Below are 19005 nucleotides of genomic sequence, written 5' to 3'. Positions count from 1 at the left end.
CGTATTGCTACAATTTCGTAATTGTTGTCCGGACCGCGAGGGTATACACTCTGGTTCCGCTCAGTGGTTCGTTGGCTCAACGTTGGCCGAACCACTGGGCGAGGGCGCGTTGACGTCGACAGGCTCCGCCCTAGTGTCGACGATGGCCACAGGGGTCTCTGGCACGGGCGAACCACACGGAACTACCCCGCCTTCGGCAGCCGAAGGTCCGTTGTAAGAGTGGCGCGGGGGCTTTTTCTTGATCGCCGGCTTGGGCGCCACGGTGACTGTCGACAACTTGCGCGGGCTCGGCCAGGTGTTGTAGGTCTTTCGCTTGGCGGCCTGCGCGGTAAAAAAAAAAAAAAAAACTTCGCAACTCGCCCAATATTGTGCAATACATTGAGTTCTATTTAGTATGTGAACTTGTGGGGTGAAATAACCGAAATGCTTCTGCGCTTACGCTTGTCATTCGGAAACCTAAAGTTCTTTATGTGGTGGTAAATTACTACTGCACCGAAAAATTCACAGGGCCACGTAATTCCACTATGTGTTAGCAGTGCGAAAACATTAGCAGTTGCTGATGCCTTTACCGTTATTGACGTCACTTCCGGCCTTGTGACGACGCTTAACTCCAGCCAATCGGAATGTTCTGGTCTGCTGACGTCACTTCCCTCTAGCCAATGGGAATGCTCCTGTCTGGTGAAGTAACTTCCATAGAGCCAATGAGCGAATTTTATGACCGATGACGCATTTTGGACCCATGGGGCTTGTAATGCTATTGCATTAAAAGGGATGAATCTACAGAAGCAATAAGAGGTGGCCCTAGGACATGTTATGATACATTTCATTCATTTGTTTCGAAGATAAAAGATAATGTTTTGAGGAGAATGCAGATTCAAAGCCGTATTACACAGCGGCTGGAGACGTCGAAGATCACGACTTCTCTCACTTTCGTGGGAACAAACTTACCGCGTATTTTATCGGTCCAAAGTCTCGAAAGCATTTCATCATGGCTTGGCCGAGGAACATAAGGAAGGACATTAGGGCTATTATACAGGTCGCTACAGTCACATTGCTGTTGCCTGCAAAACGAAAAAAAAAAGGATATTGAATGCAGGTGTAATGTTATCAGCTTGCTGATCCACTATTTTGATGTCTATATTCCATGTAATATTGAAAAAAGTACCTTACTCAACCGTGAAGTTCTTGTTTAAACGACTATAAAGGCAGAAATAGGGTTCTTGCGCTTCCTTTTTAGCGGTTTTTTTCGCACTAAGTTGCTTTTGTACGTGCTATTGAAAGTGCCATTGTGCAATGGGGGGACTGGTAGGTCGCAGAAAGTTTAGATTCATACAAACGCCGGTAAAGAAAGACTCCCGCGAATGTTTACGCATACTCTCCAACATTGCTGCAACTTTTCCTTCCTACCCGCCGCGTGTGATGTTGCGTGCAGTGATATACCGGACTAGCTGTCGTACCTTTTAGCTTGGCTAGGAGTGCCGAGGCGAGGAGGAAAGCTTACGGGATAAAGACGCTGCATCATTCTTGAAATATTTTTAGGGCGCTTCTGCGCAAATATTTATACACGCCTAATATCTGTAAGCAGAACAGCTTTCCACCAGCAACTTCTGAGGGAAGATCAAGTGCTCGTTGTTTGTTAGAGCCTGTCACTGGAGCGGGCGAAGCAAACGCTTACCCGTTCTGAGGTAAAAGAAGATGGCGAGCGTAAACTGGAGAAGGATCAGGGAGCCAATGACGAAATCGATGGCCGTCGCGTGGATATACTTGTTCGTCTTTGACGGGGTGTAGACGAAGTAGATGTTGTAGCGGTCGACGCTGTGCTTGAAGCAGAGGTAGACCAGTCCTGCGGTAGAGCCCACTGAAATTCAACTACCGTAGATGGGTGTTTGTGTTAAGACACTCGAACCGTTCAATTACGTGACATTGTTTGGACTGTTCTTATAAATGTGCGTATATACTATACACCACACAGGTTTGAAAGCCTTCGCATCGTGCTCGTACCTTCCGCTCATAGCTGAGAAAAGAGTTCAAACTCGCATCAGTTGAGTAAGCTTTGTCTTTCGCGCCGTAAAACAGCCACAGAAACCTTTAAGCTTTGCCCAGCAGACGTACAGCTGCTAACGCACTCAACGTAAACATGGGTTTCCAAAGTGTGCACATAACCTACACAGGCTTTAAAACTTAATGTCAGCGATGTTTAGGACATGAACAATCGGACTAGGACAAATGCAGTCTTTATATCAGTCTGTAAAAGCATTTAAAACTCATTCAAAACTCCACCTCGGTGGCCCACTGCATAGGCGTTCGATTCCGGCCTCACTGCTATGGCGTCTCGTAATGCAAAAATAGCAGACGGTTTAGCATGGTTAAGCGCGGAATATCGTGCAGTAGCACTAGTTGCGGTGGACACTTAGGGTCTTTCGTGCTGAAGGCATTTGACCTAAAGACTTTTGGCATAAAGGAGTTCGACATAAAGGTCTTTACCCGGAAGTCTTTTACCATCAAAACCTTCACCCTAAAAGCCTTTATAAAAAGAGATTTGCCCTAAAAGACTTTTGCTAAAAACATTTATCTTAAAGGCCTCTATCCCGAAGACATTTACCTTGAATGCCTTCACCCAGGTGAAGGGCCTGCGCTGCCCCAAACTCAATAGGCATGGTGGGCCGCCAGCTAGAAAGCAGGCTTCAAACACGTACATACGTATGCCCGAAATCAAAAAATGCGCCTATTAGTACTATCACACTAAAAAGTTCATACACTGGTTTCTCTCCACATTAAAGATTCATTGATGGTTCGACGACTGAAGAGCAAAGAGGCTTAAAGTGCGTTCCTGTAGATTTGTGGGCGGCAACTGCACGCACATTGCAGCTCTTACCGAAGGGCACGATGAGGGGACACGAGAGGCTGTAGATCATGGTAATTGCGAATATCAGGAGGTACCAGGCGTAGTGGACGCCGAAGTGGAACTCGAACAGCGATGCCTGCATGAGCGTAGTAGATTATGAGCGATAGATTTATGCACGGCTTAAGCGCCACGGAACTTTAGTCCGCTTGATGCCCGTAGTATGTATGACGGATTTGTAAACGGATCTCCACCGAACATTGACCCCCAGAAAGAGGATGTCCAGGGGATATTCGTCGTACCTACATGTGCCGTTTGGGAACAATACTGCCACTTCACGGTCAGCCAGCGGCAGTTACGAGGTCATGGCAGGGCCAGATCCGAGGAGCTATCGCCAGTACAGCTCACATCAACAGAACATATGTTGGTCGGGTGAATTGACAAGATTGGGTGAACTGCCTCGCAGATGGTCTCGCTTTATTGTCCGCGGCGACATTTTCCTCCATCATTGTCCTTTAATCGCACGAAATGCTGTTTTCGTGGCTATACGAACAACACACCTATCATAATCTTAACGTAACAAGGGCGTACAGACATGAAAAAACGTAAAGCAGCATCAGAAAACTGTCACCAAGAGCTAAAGCGAAACACGCCTCGGCTGGATTGCTTTCAATTGCCCGGTATTCCTTTGTAGAGTCCACAGAGAAAATCTCGGAGACATTCCAACGAGATATAAAACTAGTTCTTCAAAGTAAGGTTAACAGAACAAACGGATCTTATTATTGATCGATGGGACGCTTGTGACTTTATCCCGTGATCAAGACCTTGAGCTGAGTACTTCAGAAAGCACGCATAAGGTACCGTAAAAACGCATATAACCGTGATTTAGACCAAATGCGGTTAGACACGTGGTTCACTTTGGCGACAGCTGAAACTTTCCGCCACCGCAGTATTAATTGCTTCCTTTCATGACCGCGTTTCCCGCTCCCTCGGCCCTGCTCCGGCCTGACTACGCTGACTCCCAACACCTTTATACGACGTAGAAAGAGTTGATTGCGTTGAATTGCATCATCGCCCCTGCTCACCCGCTGCACTGCGAAGGTCTCGGCCTTGGAGCGTGACATGAACGTGTACAGGATGAAGAGGCAGAGTTGCGGGAAGCGGATGAGCTCCATGGTGGTGCCCACGAAAGACGACGTCACGACGTAGTTTATGAAGAAGGCACCACTGTCCGGTAGGTAGAGACACCTGTCGGAGACCGTACGTAACACAGCACGTCGTGACTACGCGGGCCCAGAATCGCCTAGGGGCGCTGCTAATAGAGGCATGTAAAACCACAGTAAACCCGTGGATGTGCAAGATGGAGAAACCGGCGGACTAAAACTAAATGTGTACGACAGTGATAACGTCGCTGCGAGTACAATTACGTGAATTTCCATATGATCAACATTTGCAAAAGTAACTTGGTGGCGGTGGTCGTGGGTGAGAGCTAAAGTGATCAAACTAAAACAGGTTGAAAGAGCCTGAAGTTAGTCTTGTTCACCAGTTATGACAACCATGCATATAAGGGCTGCGACTAGGGTTGAGATTGCCGTTGGCTCAGCTTCCAGTTCCAGTTTCAGGTTTCAGTTCCACTGTACAGTCGAACTGAAATAAACGTACCAATAGGAGCCGAGGATTAAGTTGTTATTGCGCACTTACTTCCACAAGTGGGTCTCGTTGGTCGGCTTGAGAACCCAGGAAACCAGCACCTCGGCGCTAATTAGAAAAAAAAGAGTGATTTAAGCATCAGCTTCCGCAGCACGTACTACTGTGGACTATTGTACACTCTTGCGGTTTCACAGCCTACCTGGGAAGCCCAAGGGATGGTAGTATGAGAACCATGAACAAAAGGAATATAAAGATTTTCCTCATGACCCAGTGGTTCCTTGATGACCTGCAAAAGTCCAAATTCATTAGTTTCCACACAAAAGATTACCACGCCTATGTGTTTAACGACAAAACCAATGCTCTGTAGGTTACACAAAGACAGCTTGCTTTTAAAGGGTTGAAATGTTTGAGTATTACCTGGTCCAGTGGGCTATGAAGACGTCGGACATTGTGACCATTGCAGGCATGGCCGCAGCTACGAGCCACAACATCATGGTCGGCAAGAACTTTGACAGGAAAGGGTTCTGAAAAGTACAGAAGTTGCTCGTGGAACATCAATAAAGCCATGTAAGTACGTGCACTGCACGCTTCAGGAACGCCTTGTTTTCGACATCACAGCTGAGATTACATTTGAGAAAAACACGACTTTAGAAAGGCGCTGCTTTTATTCTATAGCTATAGGTTACTGGGTATATTTAGTAAACATTCGACATTGATTCGAAATTGCTTCAGGCATTAGCATAATTTTACCGACTATTTATGCAATGCATTTCAATGTACCATGTAGGTCTGTTGTAGTACAAGGAAAGAGTAACAAGAAGGACAAAATGAGCTGAGCTGCTTATTTTGTACCCTGAATATTTGTAACTGGTTATGGCGCTCTACAGATGACCACGAATTAGCGTGCTTGGTTCCTAACAGGAGCACTTTGCAAAAAATTTCTGGCTGTGTGCTGACATTTTCATGGAGTGAAAAACGCCAGGTGTTCGTAATTTATCCGCAGCTATAAGTCAATCGAAAGACCAAAGAAACGTTTTCCACTGGCGAAGCACTGTCGAAGCAACTTGATTGCATTGGTGCTTTGCGGTTGACAAAGTTGAAGAGAGAGACTTACGAGACGCTCAGCCGAAGGGAATATGTGCTCCAGGTTGGAGACGATGATGAAGGGAGTCGTCAGGAAGAAGAGGATGAGGAAGAGCACGAAGTTGATGAAGAAGGAACGGATGTACCAAGCCCACTTGCCTATGGACAGGTTCTCCCTGCACATGTCGGGAATCGTTACTATAGTTAAAGCCATTTTGCTGTGAAGTCGCGCTAGAAGTACACGGTGCTACTGCTGAAGAAGAAGCCAAGAGAACAATTAAACTAATAAAGAGATCTTTATTTGATTACATTAAAACGCCGCTTGCAACTGCATTACGAGGCGCCGATGCCGAAGAGAAGACAAAACATGCGAGAACGCATGGTGTCTACAGAATCAGGCGCCTTGAAAACATCAATTTTGAATGTTGTGATGGGCAAAAACAGCTAAATAAAAAAGCAAACAGCAGAAGAAGGGAACCTGCGTGGCTGATATGAGTTATTCTGTGAGCTCATGGCTAAGACTAAGGTATTTGTTTGGGCTAGTCGGTACATTATTAAAACTGAAGGCACAGCGCACGAAAGACAGGACTAAGGTAGGGACAAACACAGCGCTGACTTGCGACTAAAATGCTTTATTGCTCGCACGCAATAAATAGGCGAAAAAGGAGCACAATTAACAGATACAGCATCAGTGATGATTGTCAAGAAACACAACAAACAAAAGCACACAAACGCATCCTACTCTATCGTACTTAACTGCTAAGATAGTCAATTTCTTTTTGTGTTAGCGTGACGGAAGGCTTGCTGACGCAATTGTCAAGACCCCGGTGAATTAAAAGAGCTTCAACTATTTCCCGCGTACGTTGGTACTTATGTTTATACACTATTGTAGTACGTTTGAAAAAAGGGGTGCATTTACAAGAAAGCCAATGTAGAGCCAAATTGCTTTTGGGGGGTGGTTTTAGGGAGCGTTTATGCTCACTTAAACGATCATTTAGGCAGCGCCCTGTCTGGCCAATATAACACCGCCCACAGGAGAGCTCAATCTTATACACAACATTTTTACGGCACTGCACATATGGTGATTCGTGATTTTTTTCACATTCGGCAGGTGGAGGTCCTTCGCGGTTGACGGTCTTACACAATAAAGCAATTGCGTGCGAGCAATAAAGCATTTTAGTCGCAAGTCAGCGCTGTGTTTGTCCCTACCTTAGTCCTGTCTTTCGTGCGCTGTGCCTTCAGTTTTAATCATGGCTAAGACTTGCGGCTAAATGCAGTCAGAGCTGCCAAGTTAGTCTTAGAGAATGTCTAATACTGTCGCTAGTCGCCGCCCTTACCAGAAGATGTCGCTGGGAGGCGGCGCAAAGACGACCTTCCAGGAGTGGGACTTGAGTTCTTTGCTCACGCTGGAGGCAGGCGTGGTCGCGTAACACTGGCACTGCGTTCGGTAGTCTTTGAAGACCCTGTAGGAAGTGGAAGGGAAGAGGAAAATTACCCAGACATTTCGCAGCAACAGCTATGCACCTCTTCCCAGCCTGAAACGAAAGTGGCCACTCACGTCCCACAGTTGATACACCCGCTTGTGTCGCATGACAATACAGCCACTATGTCAAGTGCGCTGACTCAATAGTCTATCGAATAGCAACCTCAGTGGCCACCAGGTAACCGCAGCAATTTTCGCTGGCTTTTGCCCCGGATAAAGACTTTATCTGTATTCCCACAAAGAAACATATTTGCACGAAGGATGTTCTTTAGATGATTTCTTTGACGGCTGGTTTCGGAGAATCTCATCGTTGTCATTAGAACTGATCACCGGCCGTCTCACGGGAATTGTGATGTACGCATAAACATAAAGAACATTAGCTAGGCTTTCTCTTTTCCGATTATTTAGTTATAGGTAAAATGCCTTGAATGTGGGTTGCATGCTGTCGTTTGTATGCGCTGTCATCATCCACGCACACGGAATTCGTGACATGCTTCAATCGTTATTCCCACGAAAACCAGCAACGACTGGTTGCAGTCAATTTGGTGTGATATTCATGGCTTGCAAATTTTGGGCAACTCTAAACAGAATGAACACAGTACATGTACACAAAAGCGCCAGTCTATGGCGCATTGTGTACATGTGGTCCTCCTTGTATTTCCGTGTCGCCCTGTCTCCACTGCGTTTAGCGTCAAGCCGGGTTTTAGGGCTGCGAAGTCGACTATGCAAGAATGGTTCGCGGTACCAAAACTTCGCTGCCAGCCTGCGCCCGTAGACTCTGTGCGCCCTCTTACGTCATGGCCATGTCTTCGGTCTCGAAGGTGATGAAGACGAAGCCGACGGGCTTCTCGAGCGCATGCGCCCGCTCCTTCTCGACTTCGCGCAGGTACTCGCTCTCCTCGCGTGAGTAGTACTCCAGGGCGTCCACCTGGGGCAACGGAAGACCCGGGGTTAAAAAAAACGCCACTATACAGGGTGTTACACCTAAGACTTTGCACAACTTTTAAAAACGGGCTTTTTGATTTAGAAAAGCGCTTTTTCGGCATAGTATTGTCGGCGGTGTATCAGAATACAGCTAAGACGCGCTCACTGCTAGGATGGTTAACTAATATTGAAAAGTCAACTTTTTAACTATTACTTAATTAGTGAGAGGCGTGTAATCCACCGTAAGTAATATCCATATCAGTTTTTAGAATTTCGAAAACGCGGTTACCGTCAGCGCTGTGTCTTAACAAATTCTGGCTATATCGCGCCAAAATGCACGCACTTTCGAGAAGCATGCAGGCAAAGCAACCTCTCCAGTGCACATAACTCGTGAAGATAGCCAAAATTTGCTGGGCCACCGCGGAGGGTAAGCGCGTTTTCAAAATTATAAAAACTGATATGGATATTGCTTACCGTGGGCTACACGCCTCTCAATAATTAAGGAGCCTGACAGTAATAGTTAAAAAGGTAAATGTTCAATATTAGTTCACCAGCCTTCTAGTTAGCACATATTGCTGTATTCTGATGTACTACACCGCTGACAATAGTACGCCGAAAAAAGCGCTCTTCTAAATTGGAAAGCTTATTTTTAAAAATTGAGTAAAGTCCTAGGTGAAACACCCTGTATACTTCTTTCCGCCTTTACCACGCTCTCACGTAAGCAATCGCTGCCTGGGTTCGTATTCATTTAATCCCAAGTTTTAAAAAGACTGGAGTAACTTGCCCGCATTAACAAGTGTATTAGATGAAATCCCGACTTTTCCAATGTAGTCCCCACCCCCTGTTCGCCTTTTAATGCAAGATCATTAGGTCTGCCATGTCGGTTAAACGGCCACCGGAGTCGGCGTGCGTCAAGCTTCCACCTGCCAACTGTGGCAGGGGCCGTATTGGGGGAGTTGCTGCTCTCCACCTGCCACTTGCTATAACACCGGCTAGAACGAAAAACCGGCTATAATGAAACACCGATTATAATGAAATACCGGCGACAAAAACATGGCAAGGACACTGCAGTGATAGGTGATAGCGACTGGGTTCTAGTGATGCTAGATGCTTAGTGAAGTTACAGGTAGCGGTAGTGGTTGTAGGGATACAATTCGGGCGCGAGGCTACAGAACGATTCCACAAAGGTAGATGAGAAGGCTCTCGTATTTTCTTTGCATCGATCCCATTGATCACTCTTCAATGTTTGTTTTCAAGCAGAAAATGATGTGACACTTCAATACAACGTGTACAGAACGTGAGACACTTCGCTTTCAGAATACGAACACACCGCGCCAATAGTACATAAGAAGCGTCACCCACCATCTTGCATCCGCAGGCGTCTCCGAAGATCCACAGGCGGCTGAACTGGTAGGGACGCATCTTAGGCCTCTTTCCGGTGGAGTTGATGTGGTTTTCGCACCACATGCGGGCCTGAGTCGACACTTCCCTGCCGAGACATGGAGCGCGATAGTTGGAGGCGTACGTGTGCAATTTAAGCAAGGTTAAAGGGGCACAGACAGCATATATTTGCCTGCGTGTTCTCTTCATTAGTATACACGAATCACCCCGCGGTATTCGCCTACGACAGCTAAATAATTTACAATTTAACTTCTTGATGCTGTTTTGGTTTCATTTTCATCAGCCGAGCGATGCTTCTGACGTGTATTTGAAGTTTAGGTCACGTGAGGCATGAAAAAAATGAAAATACAACTGCTGATATGTTGTTTATTGTCATTCCAGGTCTTGAAGCGGTCTGGCTTAAGTGTTGTACTTAATTAAAACTATGTATCAGCGATTACATATTGAGTTTTTTCGTGGCTCACGTGACCGAAACGTCGACTATATGTCACAGCCATCGTTCTTTGAAGAAACCGGAACCGAGAAAAGCATCAAGAAGAAATTCAATTATAAATTATTTCGCGGTCCTAGGCAAATGCCGCGTGGTGAACCATGCATTTTAATATCTAACGCATCATTTGAAAGAAGAAAATACGTAAGCAAAAATTGGTGTCTATGCTATAATCTACAATCTTTCCATAATCAGCTCCGGCTTACCGTGCATGTTTCTGTAGACGATGTACGCAAGCCGCCCTTCGGTTTTGTAAAATTTACAGCGGCTAAGTGATGTTCTTGAGCGTATAGGCCCAGATGGACAAAAGTGTGTTGGATAGTGCATGCAAATTTCGCGACAAATCTAAAACTCTTCCATTACTCTCAAGAAAAAAAGAACCGATACATATTCACCATCCTATTTTTCTTTTATATCGGGGTGCTGAACTTGTTTTTTTTGATATCACTTATTGTCATCTTTCTCTCGTATCATGGAACGAGGTGAAGTACAGGCACGATAAGATATAGGCGCGAAGACTGTTTGCAGAAGCACCTGTTGCTGTCGAGGACCACCAGTTCCCGGATGTCGTAGGCGAACTTTATGTCCTGTATGATGCACTCTGGGTAGGCTTCCCTGCAAACATGCAAAAACAAGACATCTTTTCTAATAATTCGCAAAATGAAGCTGAAGAAAGTGGTCGTTGTACTTCTTCCTCGCTCTCGTTTAGATTGGAAGCATAACCAATTTGGGAGCATGTGCTGTATGCGCTATGCCTCCCTTAAAGCCATGCAAATTTCAAGTTCATTTTAAGCATAGTGTGATGGTGGCGATAAGGTTTGGTTTGGTTTATGGGGTTTAACGTCCCAAAGCGACTGAGGCTATGAGAGACGCCGTAGTGAAGGGCTGAGGAAATTTCGACCACCTGGGGTTCTTTAACGTGCATTGACATCGCACAGTACACGGGCCTCTAGAATTTCTCCTCCAAAGAAATTCTAGCCGCCGCGGCCGGGATCGAACCCGCGTCTTTTGGGTCAGCGGCCGAGCACCATAACCGCTGAGCCACCGCGGTGGCGATAAGAATGAGCAGAATATGGTGAGATGACCGAGTACCCCCGAACAAAACACTCACTATCAATCATGGCTCCATGTCTGATTGATTAAAACGACTAGTGCAAAAGACTAGACTGGAACAAAAGGGTAGGAAAAGACAGGACGAGCCTTTTTCCTTCTTTTGCGCTGGTCTTTTTAATCAGTCATGAACCACCACCTAGCCCAGCTTTCTGCCTTTACCGCAATGATCTCCCTATCTGACTCAGCATTAACTTACTGCCAGTTGACATCAAACACCATGAAATATATCTGGTTGTGTAGATAATGTAAGCACGGAACGACGCTTCTGCTTGAGTTCAACAGCCAGTGAGTGAGTCATGTAAACACAAGATAAATTACCGCGGAATTAGACGTTATGCACAAATTGCGCTGCTGCTTCCAGAATCGGACATGGAGACGCCCGTAAAGAAAAACGCTACCTGAAATGCTGCCGGAAGGTGTCGGCGTTGCAGTTCTTGCGGGGAACGCCCACTATCATGAGAGTCCTGCCAACCTGCGAAGTCGAAAATGCCACATTTGCTCCCTTATTTTTCGCAAATAAATTTGACTGCAAAAAAGGGGCTCATACTTCGAACCTTCACTCATTAACAGCGTGTTAAATTATTCAGCTCCCAAGAAAAAAAAATGCTCATTCACTGCATATTATTGAGTTGGCACCGCTTGGCCTGGAGAAGGCCTGTCGTAATAGAAAAAAAAGTTGAACTTATGTTTTACCACTGTGGTAACGTGAATTCCTGCGACATCTGTGCCGGTGCGAAATTCCAGTGTGTTTTAGAGTGTTTAGAAACTTTGGATACGGCTACTGGATGTCTGTTACTTTTGTGTAGGTACACTCGCTCGCATTAGCTCTAGAGGTAGACCCATGATGTCATAAACAACATTATATTCAGATCAATTGGCGATTGGCATTGTGTGGTTAACTAGCTTGACGCATTCTCGTACACGTCATGGGTGTTGTCGTTCCCGTTGCACCTGGTGTGCTACGCCACCGACAACGACGCCGTATAAACCAAAAGCGCGGCAATAACAGCTCTCGCTGCACAGTGACAGCCATTTGGAGACCCTTTCAGCATTGCAGCTGCGCATGGGTATCACTGCTCGGCTAACGTTGGGAACGTATTTCCAGTCTCAAAGTAGGGGGTTTCTTCACAAAGTTCGCGTTTCGCATCCGGAACTTGGCTTTGCTGTCAAGGGGAATACGAAGTTTAAGATATTACTGCGACTCTTACCCTGCTCTCTTCTGGCCGGATGTGGAGCTTGGCCGAGAAGTGGCGCATGAAGAGCACGCCTAGCGGCAGGAACAGGAAGCTCAGGATCACGTGGACCCAGAGGCTGGATGCGCTGTCGGGGCGGAAAAATTGTTCTCAGCTCATAATTTCTTAGCGATGTGCACATCAACCGACATTAAACCGCTGAATGAGAGGAAACATGAATACACACTACAAGCACTGAGTGTCAACTTATTGTTCACTGCTGAAAGAATATAAACAAGCGCACGAGTACAAGCACAAGCCGCACAGATCACCTGAAAGCACAGTGTTGAGTTGCTCAACACTGCGAAGCAGAACACAGCGATAAGCTTTGTTTTGAATTTAATAATCGAAGATACCTATTTTTTCGACTATAGCCACCTAAGGCTGTAATAACAGATTTCTAGCAACTACTAACCATCGTGGCATAGAATGTTGAGCTTACTTAGGATCCATGTTGTTGAGAGTCGTGTGGACAAACTTCCTCGCGTCTCCCTCTGCGGATGAAAATGAGTGCTCTGTTAGAATTCGCGCTCGCACGAATACACGGTCATGAAAAAGCTTTGCATATTTGACATTTCACACTTTGGGGGGGATGATTCACGGGATCCCGTAAAAGCAAAAAATAATATGTGGACGATCATGGTGACCTGATCATGGTGGTTGGACATGGTTGGACAACCATGTCCAACCATGTCCACAAACTAAGTTGATGTCACATTGTTCTTTTGTTATACATTGAAGCAGTTTATAAAATCAACCTGGGCAAAACCGCTTAGCTCTCCAATGAAAAAAAAAAAATCCTCGCTTTTCGCCCACCATCTCTGCGACAGTGACGTAGTGACAGCTGTACCCGGTGGCTCAGCATATATACCTATGTCCCCGAAGACGTGTATAGGCAGGATGAGGCCTACGCAGCACAGGCACACGATGAGCACGAGCACGATGATGTGCCGCTGGAAGGTCAGGTACTGCACCGCGTCCGGGCCGTTCTTCTTCAGGATGTGCCGGTCCCTGGATGGAAAGGAAACAGCACTCCCTCAGTCGGGTGCATCATCTTCATCATCAACAACATCATAATCAGCATCAACAGCAGCATCTCCGCCGACAAAGTTACTTCCATTGTCCGAAGGATCCTCCCATTGGATGTTCAATAAGTCCTGCCTTTCTCCAGCTTTGGCTATCCTGTCTTCGCAGATTTCCTAATTTCATCAAACATGTCTCTCTACCGTCTCTTCCAAAGCTTTCCTCCGGGAATACACTATGCAGCCGTAAAGGGCCACAAGTTATCTATTGAGGATTAAAGGTCCGAGAAATGTCCGTGGGCGGAACATGGGGGCAGAGGGACGCCAAGTTCATAATGCGATTGGAGTTCGAAGACAGGCTATCAGGAGAACAGGCTATATGGTGAGAATAAAACCCCCGCATTTTAAATTTATTAGTGACATTTCCGCCCTGCGTGTAATAAGTTTTCAGATAGAGGGTGTTGCTCGCTTCTAAAGTTGTTTTGTTTGACAAGTTCCATCCACCGACCAGTACCGAAGCGGTTTTACTTCCAATGGACAAAGTGTTTCCCGACGTCTGTTGCTGTTTCACCCAGTGTCTTTATAGTTCTTCTACAACGCAGGTCGCTGTTTTAGATATACAGGTTATCAACTTTTGTGGTCAACCTCTACCTGCCATCGCGCTCCTAAATAAAATATTTTTACTAGACTCGTTGAGGTGCCGTCGAACTTACTTGATCAAGAAAATCGACCACACCCAGCTGAGCAAGCCCTGAAAAAGAATAGATGAATTTCTCATGATGGCAGAATCCTTAGGACCGTATTCGAAAGTAGAAAATGAAGTTCGCAGGGTTTGGGATGGTCCTATAGTCGACCTCAAACGCCAAGCGTTTCAGTAGCTTGTCTAAACGGCTATTCAATCTGGCTGCTTAAAACAGCTTGTCATTCAACAGCCCCTGTACAAATAGTCTCGTAAAACTAGTCAGTGCGCTGATAACTCGCTGGATATCATTTCGCACGTGGAGGCCTAATTAGCCTACTGAACCGTTCAGCTGTTACTGGGGTACATGTAATAAGTACCATTAGAGGATGGTGCGCTTCATTTAGTGTTCGCATTTAATTTGCTTTTGGGCTGCGACACTCGGAAATCTCAGCTTTGGCTTGCGAAGGCTGACATGAAATAATCACCGCTTACGGTTTCATTTCGAATGACCGTCTCTAGGGACTCAAGGCTCTCGTCGTCCTGTGGATCGGTCCTGTTTCCATATATAAGTTGAGACCACCTGAAACGAAAGCAAAAAAAGAAAACGAAGAAATATTGCATTAACGTCCCATTTTTTTTTTCGCTGAGCGAAGTGACACAGCTGTAAACAAACTCTGAGGACAAATTAAGTTGGCCTGAACCGAGGCAAGCGCGTTCTGATGACAAATACATTACTTCCACTGGAAACGGAGCATTTATAAGCTAGAAAAAGTGAAATACAAGTGGCGCCATCTCCGACCGTTTTCACAAGCAAAGTGCGGTGCAATAAGACTGGTTTTTTCGCGAATCCCTGAGGCTAAGCAACACCGCCATTCACTTCCAAGCGGTGATCACGGAGCCCTTTTTTAATTTTGACGTCCTAAATTTCCAAATTTGTTTTTCTCAGCAATAAATGCGTCTCTTGCTGCCGTACTAATATATCACCACAGCCGAAAAATTCATGGAATTGATTTTCACACTCATAAAAAATTGCAGTGATCATCAGAGCGCCTTTAAAGGAAATCAACAGCTTACAGCAAATACAGGTTGAAACGGCCCATAGTTGCTCACTTTTGCTCGTCCTTGTGTAGTAGGGCCAGCTTGCTGTAATTCTTCGCAGTTCGATTGAGTACGCTGTATAGGGTAATCAGGCCCTGGAAACAAAAAAGATGTTTGTTTGTTTTTGGGGTTTAACGTCCCAAAGCGACTAAGGCTATGAGAGACGCCGTAGTGGAGGGCTCCGGAAATTTGGACCACCTGGGGTTCTTTAACGTGCACTGACATCGCACAATACACGGGCCTCTAGAATTTCTCCTCCAAAGAAATTCCAGCGGCCGCGGCCGGGATCGAACCCGCGTCTTTCGGGTCAGCAGCCGAGCAACGTAACCACTGAGCCACCGCGGCGGCCAAAAAAGATACCTCTCATTTTTAATTGCAATGCATTCCCTCTGAGCATGCTTTTGAAATTATCTGTACGCTTCTTAATTATTCAGTAAAGCACAAATACGTAAACTGAGGTGGGTAACTGTTGAGAAAAATGCCATTAAGCCCTGGAGATTTTGGGCCTTGCAGTATATATTGGTTGGTTGGTTTATGGGGTTTAACGTTCCAAAGAGACTCAGGCTATGAGAGACGCTGTAGTGATGGGCTCCAGAAATTTCGACCACCTGGGGTTCTTTGACGTGCACTGACATCGCACAGTATACGGGGCCTCTAGAATTTCTCCTCCAAAGAAATTCAGTCAACGCGGCCGGGATCGGACCCGCGTCTTTCGGGCCAGCAGCCGAGCACCATAACCACTGAGCCACCGCGGCGGCAGTATATATGATGCCGCCATCATGTTGTCAGTGGCTTGAAGTCAGCCACTGTAAAAATGTATACACTCCGACAGCGACGACAACTTGTTGCCACCAACAAATATGCAGCCTGCTTTTTTTACGCAGTGCCATGAATTCAGCGACATCAGCGCCTGCTGAGCAGCGATGTATTCATGTCGACAAAAAAAAAAAAAATAGGGTAAGGAACACAGAAACTACTGGCCGCTGAAACTATAGTTTTTTTTTATAAAGCCATAAAAATACTGGCTAATTAAACATTTCACACAGCTATCCGGAATTTGACCAGCATTTAGACGGTCTGTTTTTAATACCAGTATTAGTACCACGCGTTCTAGATAGCCCTTAACTCAATAGAGATTTGTTTGCGCACGCAGCGATGAAAAAACTGCCAGACCACTCTCCATTCCCAAGGGCAGAGAAGAGAAGGAGATAGCGACAGCTCTATTATATCTTTGGTTAAAGCTGCGAAACGCACAGACGAAAAGAAAGGTAGACGGGACGGAGCGTCTCCAGTCTACCTTCCTTGTGTCTTCGTGTGTTTCGCGCTTTTGACCAAAGATGTACAGTCTTTGTCAAAAGTAACCAGGCTGCATGGTTTGCTTCTAGCTCACACAGTGGAGCTCTTACAGCTTCCCTGAAGCTGAAAAGGTCGTTAAAGGTAAGTACTGGGAGTCTTCTTACCTTACAAGAAATTTTGGTCTTTAGGAAAGTCACAAGGGCTCCACTATACAAGCTAGCAGCAAACCTTGCAGCCTGGTTACTTTTGACAAAGACGGTACAATTACCAACTAGCCCAACAAGTCGTTCTTTTAAGCTCTATTACACTCCCACGGGAACGGTACCCCCCCCCCCCCCCCCTTTTTTTTTCCCTGCCCTCCACAGCACTGCTGAGCAACATGCTCATAGAACATTTTAGAGGGAACGAAATGAGCAGTAAATGTCACTTTCTCGGTGGGCAATTCAAACGCGTCGCGAGGGAAGGTAGGAAGGAGGGAATAAAATTAGATAAGAAGAAACATCGTAGTGGAGGGCTCCCGATAAATTTCGACCAACTGGGGTTCTTTAATGCGTACTGGCATCGCACAGCACTTTGGCATTTTCGCATTCATCTTCCATCGAAGTACAGTTGCTGCTGCTGGGATTCGATACCACGACCTTGGTCAAGCTCGGCAGCCGAACGTCAGCGGCGCTGTTCCACTGACGCGGCTGTAGCGCAGCTACTCAGGAGTGGGACATTACTGAGATCATGCGTTTGCCAGCTGCCCCAGGAGAGCATTGTTATAGGGTAGAAGGTAAACGTGTAAGTTTCCGTCTGCGGCATACCATGACCTAGACGGCTCGCCAATTGGCATATCAGGGAAAGTCCCACTACTCTGCGACTGTTGCAAGGGAACACGATGAACAGCACGCGTAAAAACATCCCAGAGCGAGAAAACAGCCTGCGGAAAAAAAATAAACAGCACTGACAAAACAGCACTGCCACAGAAAAACGCAGTAACAGTACCGCATGGTGACACAGCAGAGCGCTGAACACAGCGCTGCGGAACGAGTCTAAACTGGCGTTTATATCCGGTATAACGAAATAAGACGAGTAGCTGTAGTAAGAAGGTGCTACAAAGCCACGGTGCTGCCTTTCGCAACCTGCTTTGTCGCGACTGTTTTATCTCTGCTCTATTTTGTCGTGGCACCATGTCGCAAAACCGCATGTTCAAATTCACGGAGACCAAGCAAAAGCCTGTGATGCGAAATCCTTTCTCACGCATCAGATTCACGAAGACAAAGTAAAGGCATATGAAGCGAAAGCCTTCCTCATACGCACCACCCACATGACGAGGTTGATGACGAGGTTCTCGGGAATGCCCTGGTAGCCGGGGGCCAGCGTGACCGTGAAGTTGCCCTTCTTGAAGAACTTGCACTTGATCGCCTGCCGCTCCTCGAAGAGGACGAACTCGTCGCTCTGCCACGGCTTGTGGGTCATCGTGCGGCCGCGCTGGGGAGCTCGTCGCTGCGGGGAGAAGGATATCGCGCCCAAGCTGCGGCAACGGCAGCCGAATCACGCATAGAAGCGAAGCTCGGAAAAGGACTCTCGCTCGAAGCGGACCAGCAGCGGAAGCCGGCTACCTGCCTGTGCAGAGCGGGGTTTCTTCTTCCTCTGCAGCTCGTGACACGCGCCTACATGCGCCTAGCTCAAGGGGAAGCGTATTTACCAGCTGTGTCAAGCACGTGTCATCGTTGGATTCCGGCTACCACAGGAACTCATTTCAGTAAAGGTTTCAATCAATCAATCAATCAATCAATCAATCAATCAATCAATCAATCAATCAATCAATCAATCAATCAATCAATCAATCAATCAATCAATCAATCAATCAATCAATCAATCAATCAATCAATCAATCAATCAATCAATCAATCAATCAATCAATCGGGTAATTAATCAATCAATCAATCAATCAATCAATCAATGGAAAGCGTGCTTCCATTCCGTCAAATTTGAAAAAAAAAGGAGACGTCATGGCCTACTTGTCGTTTGACAGAAAAAAATAGATGTTCGAACGGTCTCCTGTAATTTCGACCACCTGGGGATCGTTAACGTGCACTGTGCGATGTCTACGGCACCTCTTTCTCTCTTTCTTCTTTCACTCCTACCTTCCTCCCTTCCCTTACGGCGTGGTTCAGGTGTCTACCGAGATATGTGAGACAGATACTGCGTCATTTCCTTTCCTCAAAAAACCAATTTACCAATTTATTGGAACGTCTCGACGTTCAGCGCTGCACACAAGACAAGGACGAAGAAACTAGGCACGAGTGCTGACTATACCGGCACAGTTTTTAGATAGTTAGCGCTCGCCTAGTGTGTCGAGCTGAATTCCGAGGTGCTAATGTACGAACAGGCCCAGCTGTTTCTCTCAATACTCGAGAGGTGTGGGTTTAGGAGGCTGACTCCCTGTTCGGAAGCTGTTTTCGAGCACCCCAGAGTAATGGGCTGAAACTGAGCTGTGATGATGAAGCGTTGCTTTCACAAAAAAAAAGGCAGTAGTAGAAATTTTTATTAAAAGTCAAAATTTATTATTCGAAAACCAGAACACACAGCAGAGACTAAGAACACTGATGCATCAAGAGGTTGCTGAACTAACCCACTATACAAGTTTTCGAGTCTACACGCGCAGAGTGTGATAAGCTAGTTGTCTGCGGCGCATAAATGT

General features: G+C 46.2%; 1 protein-coding gene across 1 annotated transcript; it reads right to left on the bottom strand.

The window, feature by feature from the left end:
- Positions 1 to 60: 60 nt before the first annotated feature.
- On the bottom strand, positions 61 to 17777 carry Tmem63 (transmembrane protein 63). Its single transcript, XM_089559396.1, has 21 exons — positions 17619 to 17777; positions 15033 to 15115; positions 14415 to 14502; positions 13954 to 13991; positions 13090 to 13229; positions 12661 to 12712; positions 12195 to 12306; positions 11385 to 11458; positions 10408 to 10488; positions 9345 to 9471; positions 7853 to 7986; positions 6913 to 7038; positions 5607 to 5751; positions 4910 to 5016; positions 4692 to 4778; positions 4544 to 4600; positions 3928 to 4090; positions 2876 to 2981; positions 1676 to 1843; positions 949 to 1061; positions 61 to 321 (listed from the first exon to the last, which is right to left on the bottom strand). Exons 1-21 carry the CDS (start codon positions 17775 to 17777, stop codon positions 61 to 63), a joined length of 2421 nt encoding a protein of 806 aa, XP_089415522.1.
- Between the last annotated feature and the right edge of the window lie 1228 nt (positions 17778 to 19005).

Source organism: Amblyomma mixtum, chromosome 9, assembly GCF_055824585.1.
Source record: "Amblyomma mixtum isolate Tamu chromosome 9, ASM5582458v1, whole genome shotgun sequence".
In the NCBI taxonomy this organism is placed as follows: Eukaryota; Metazoa; Arthropoda; class Arachnida; order Ixodida; family Ixodidae; genus Amblyomma; species Amblyomma mixtum.
This window is presented reverse-complemented; position numbering and strand designations above follow the sequence as displayed.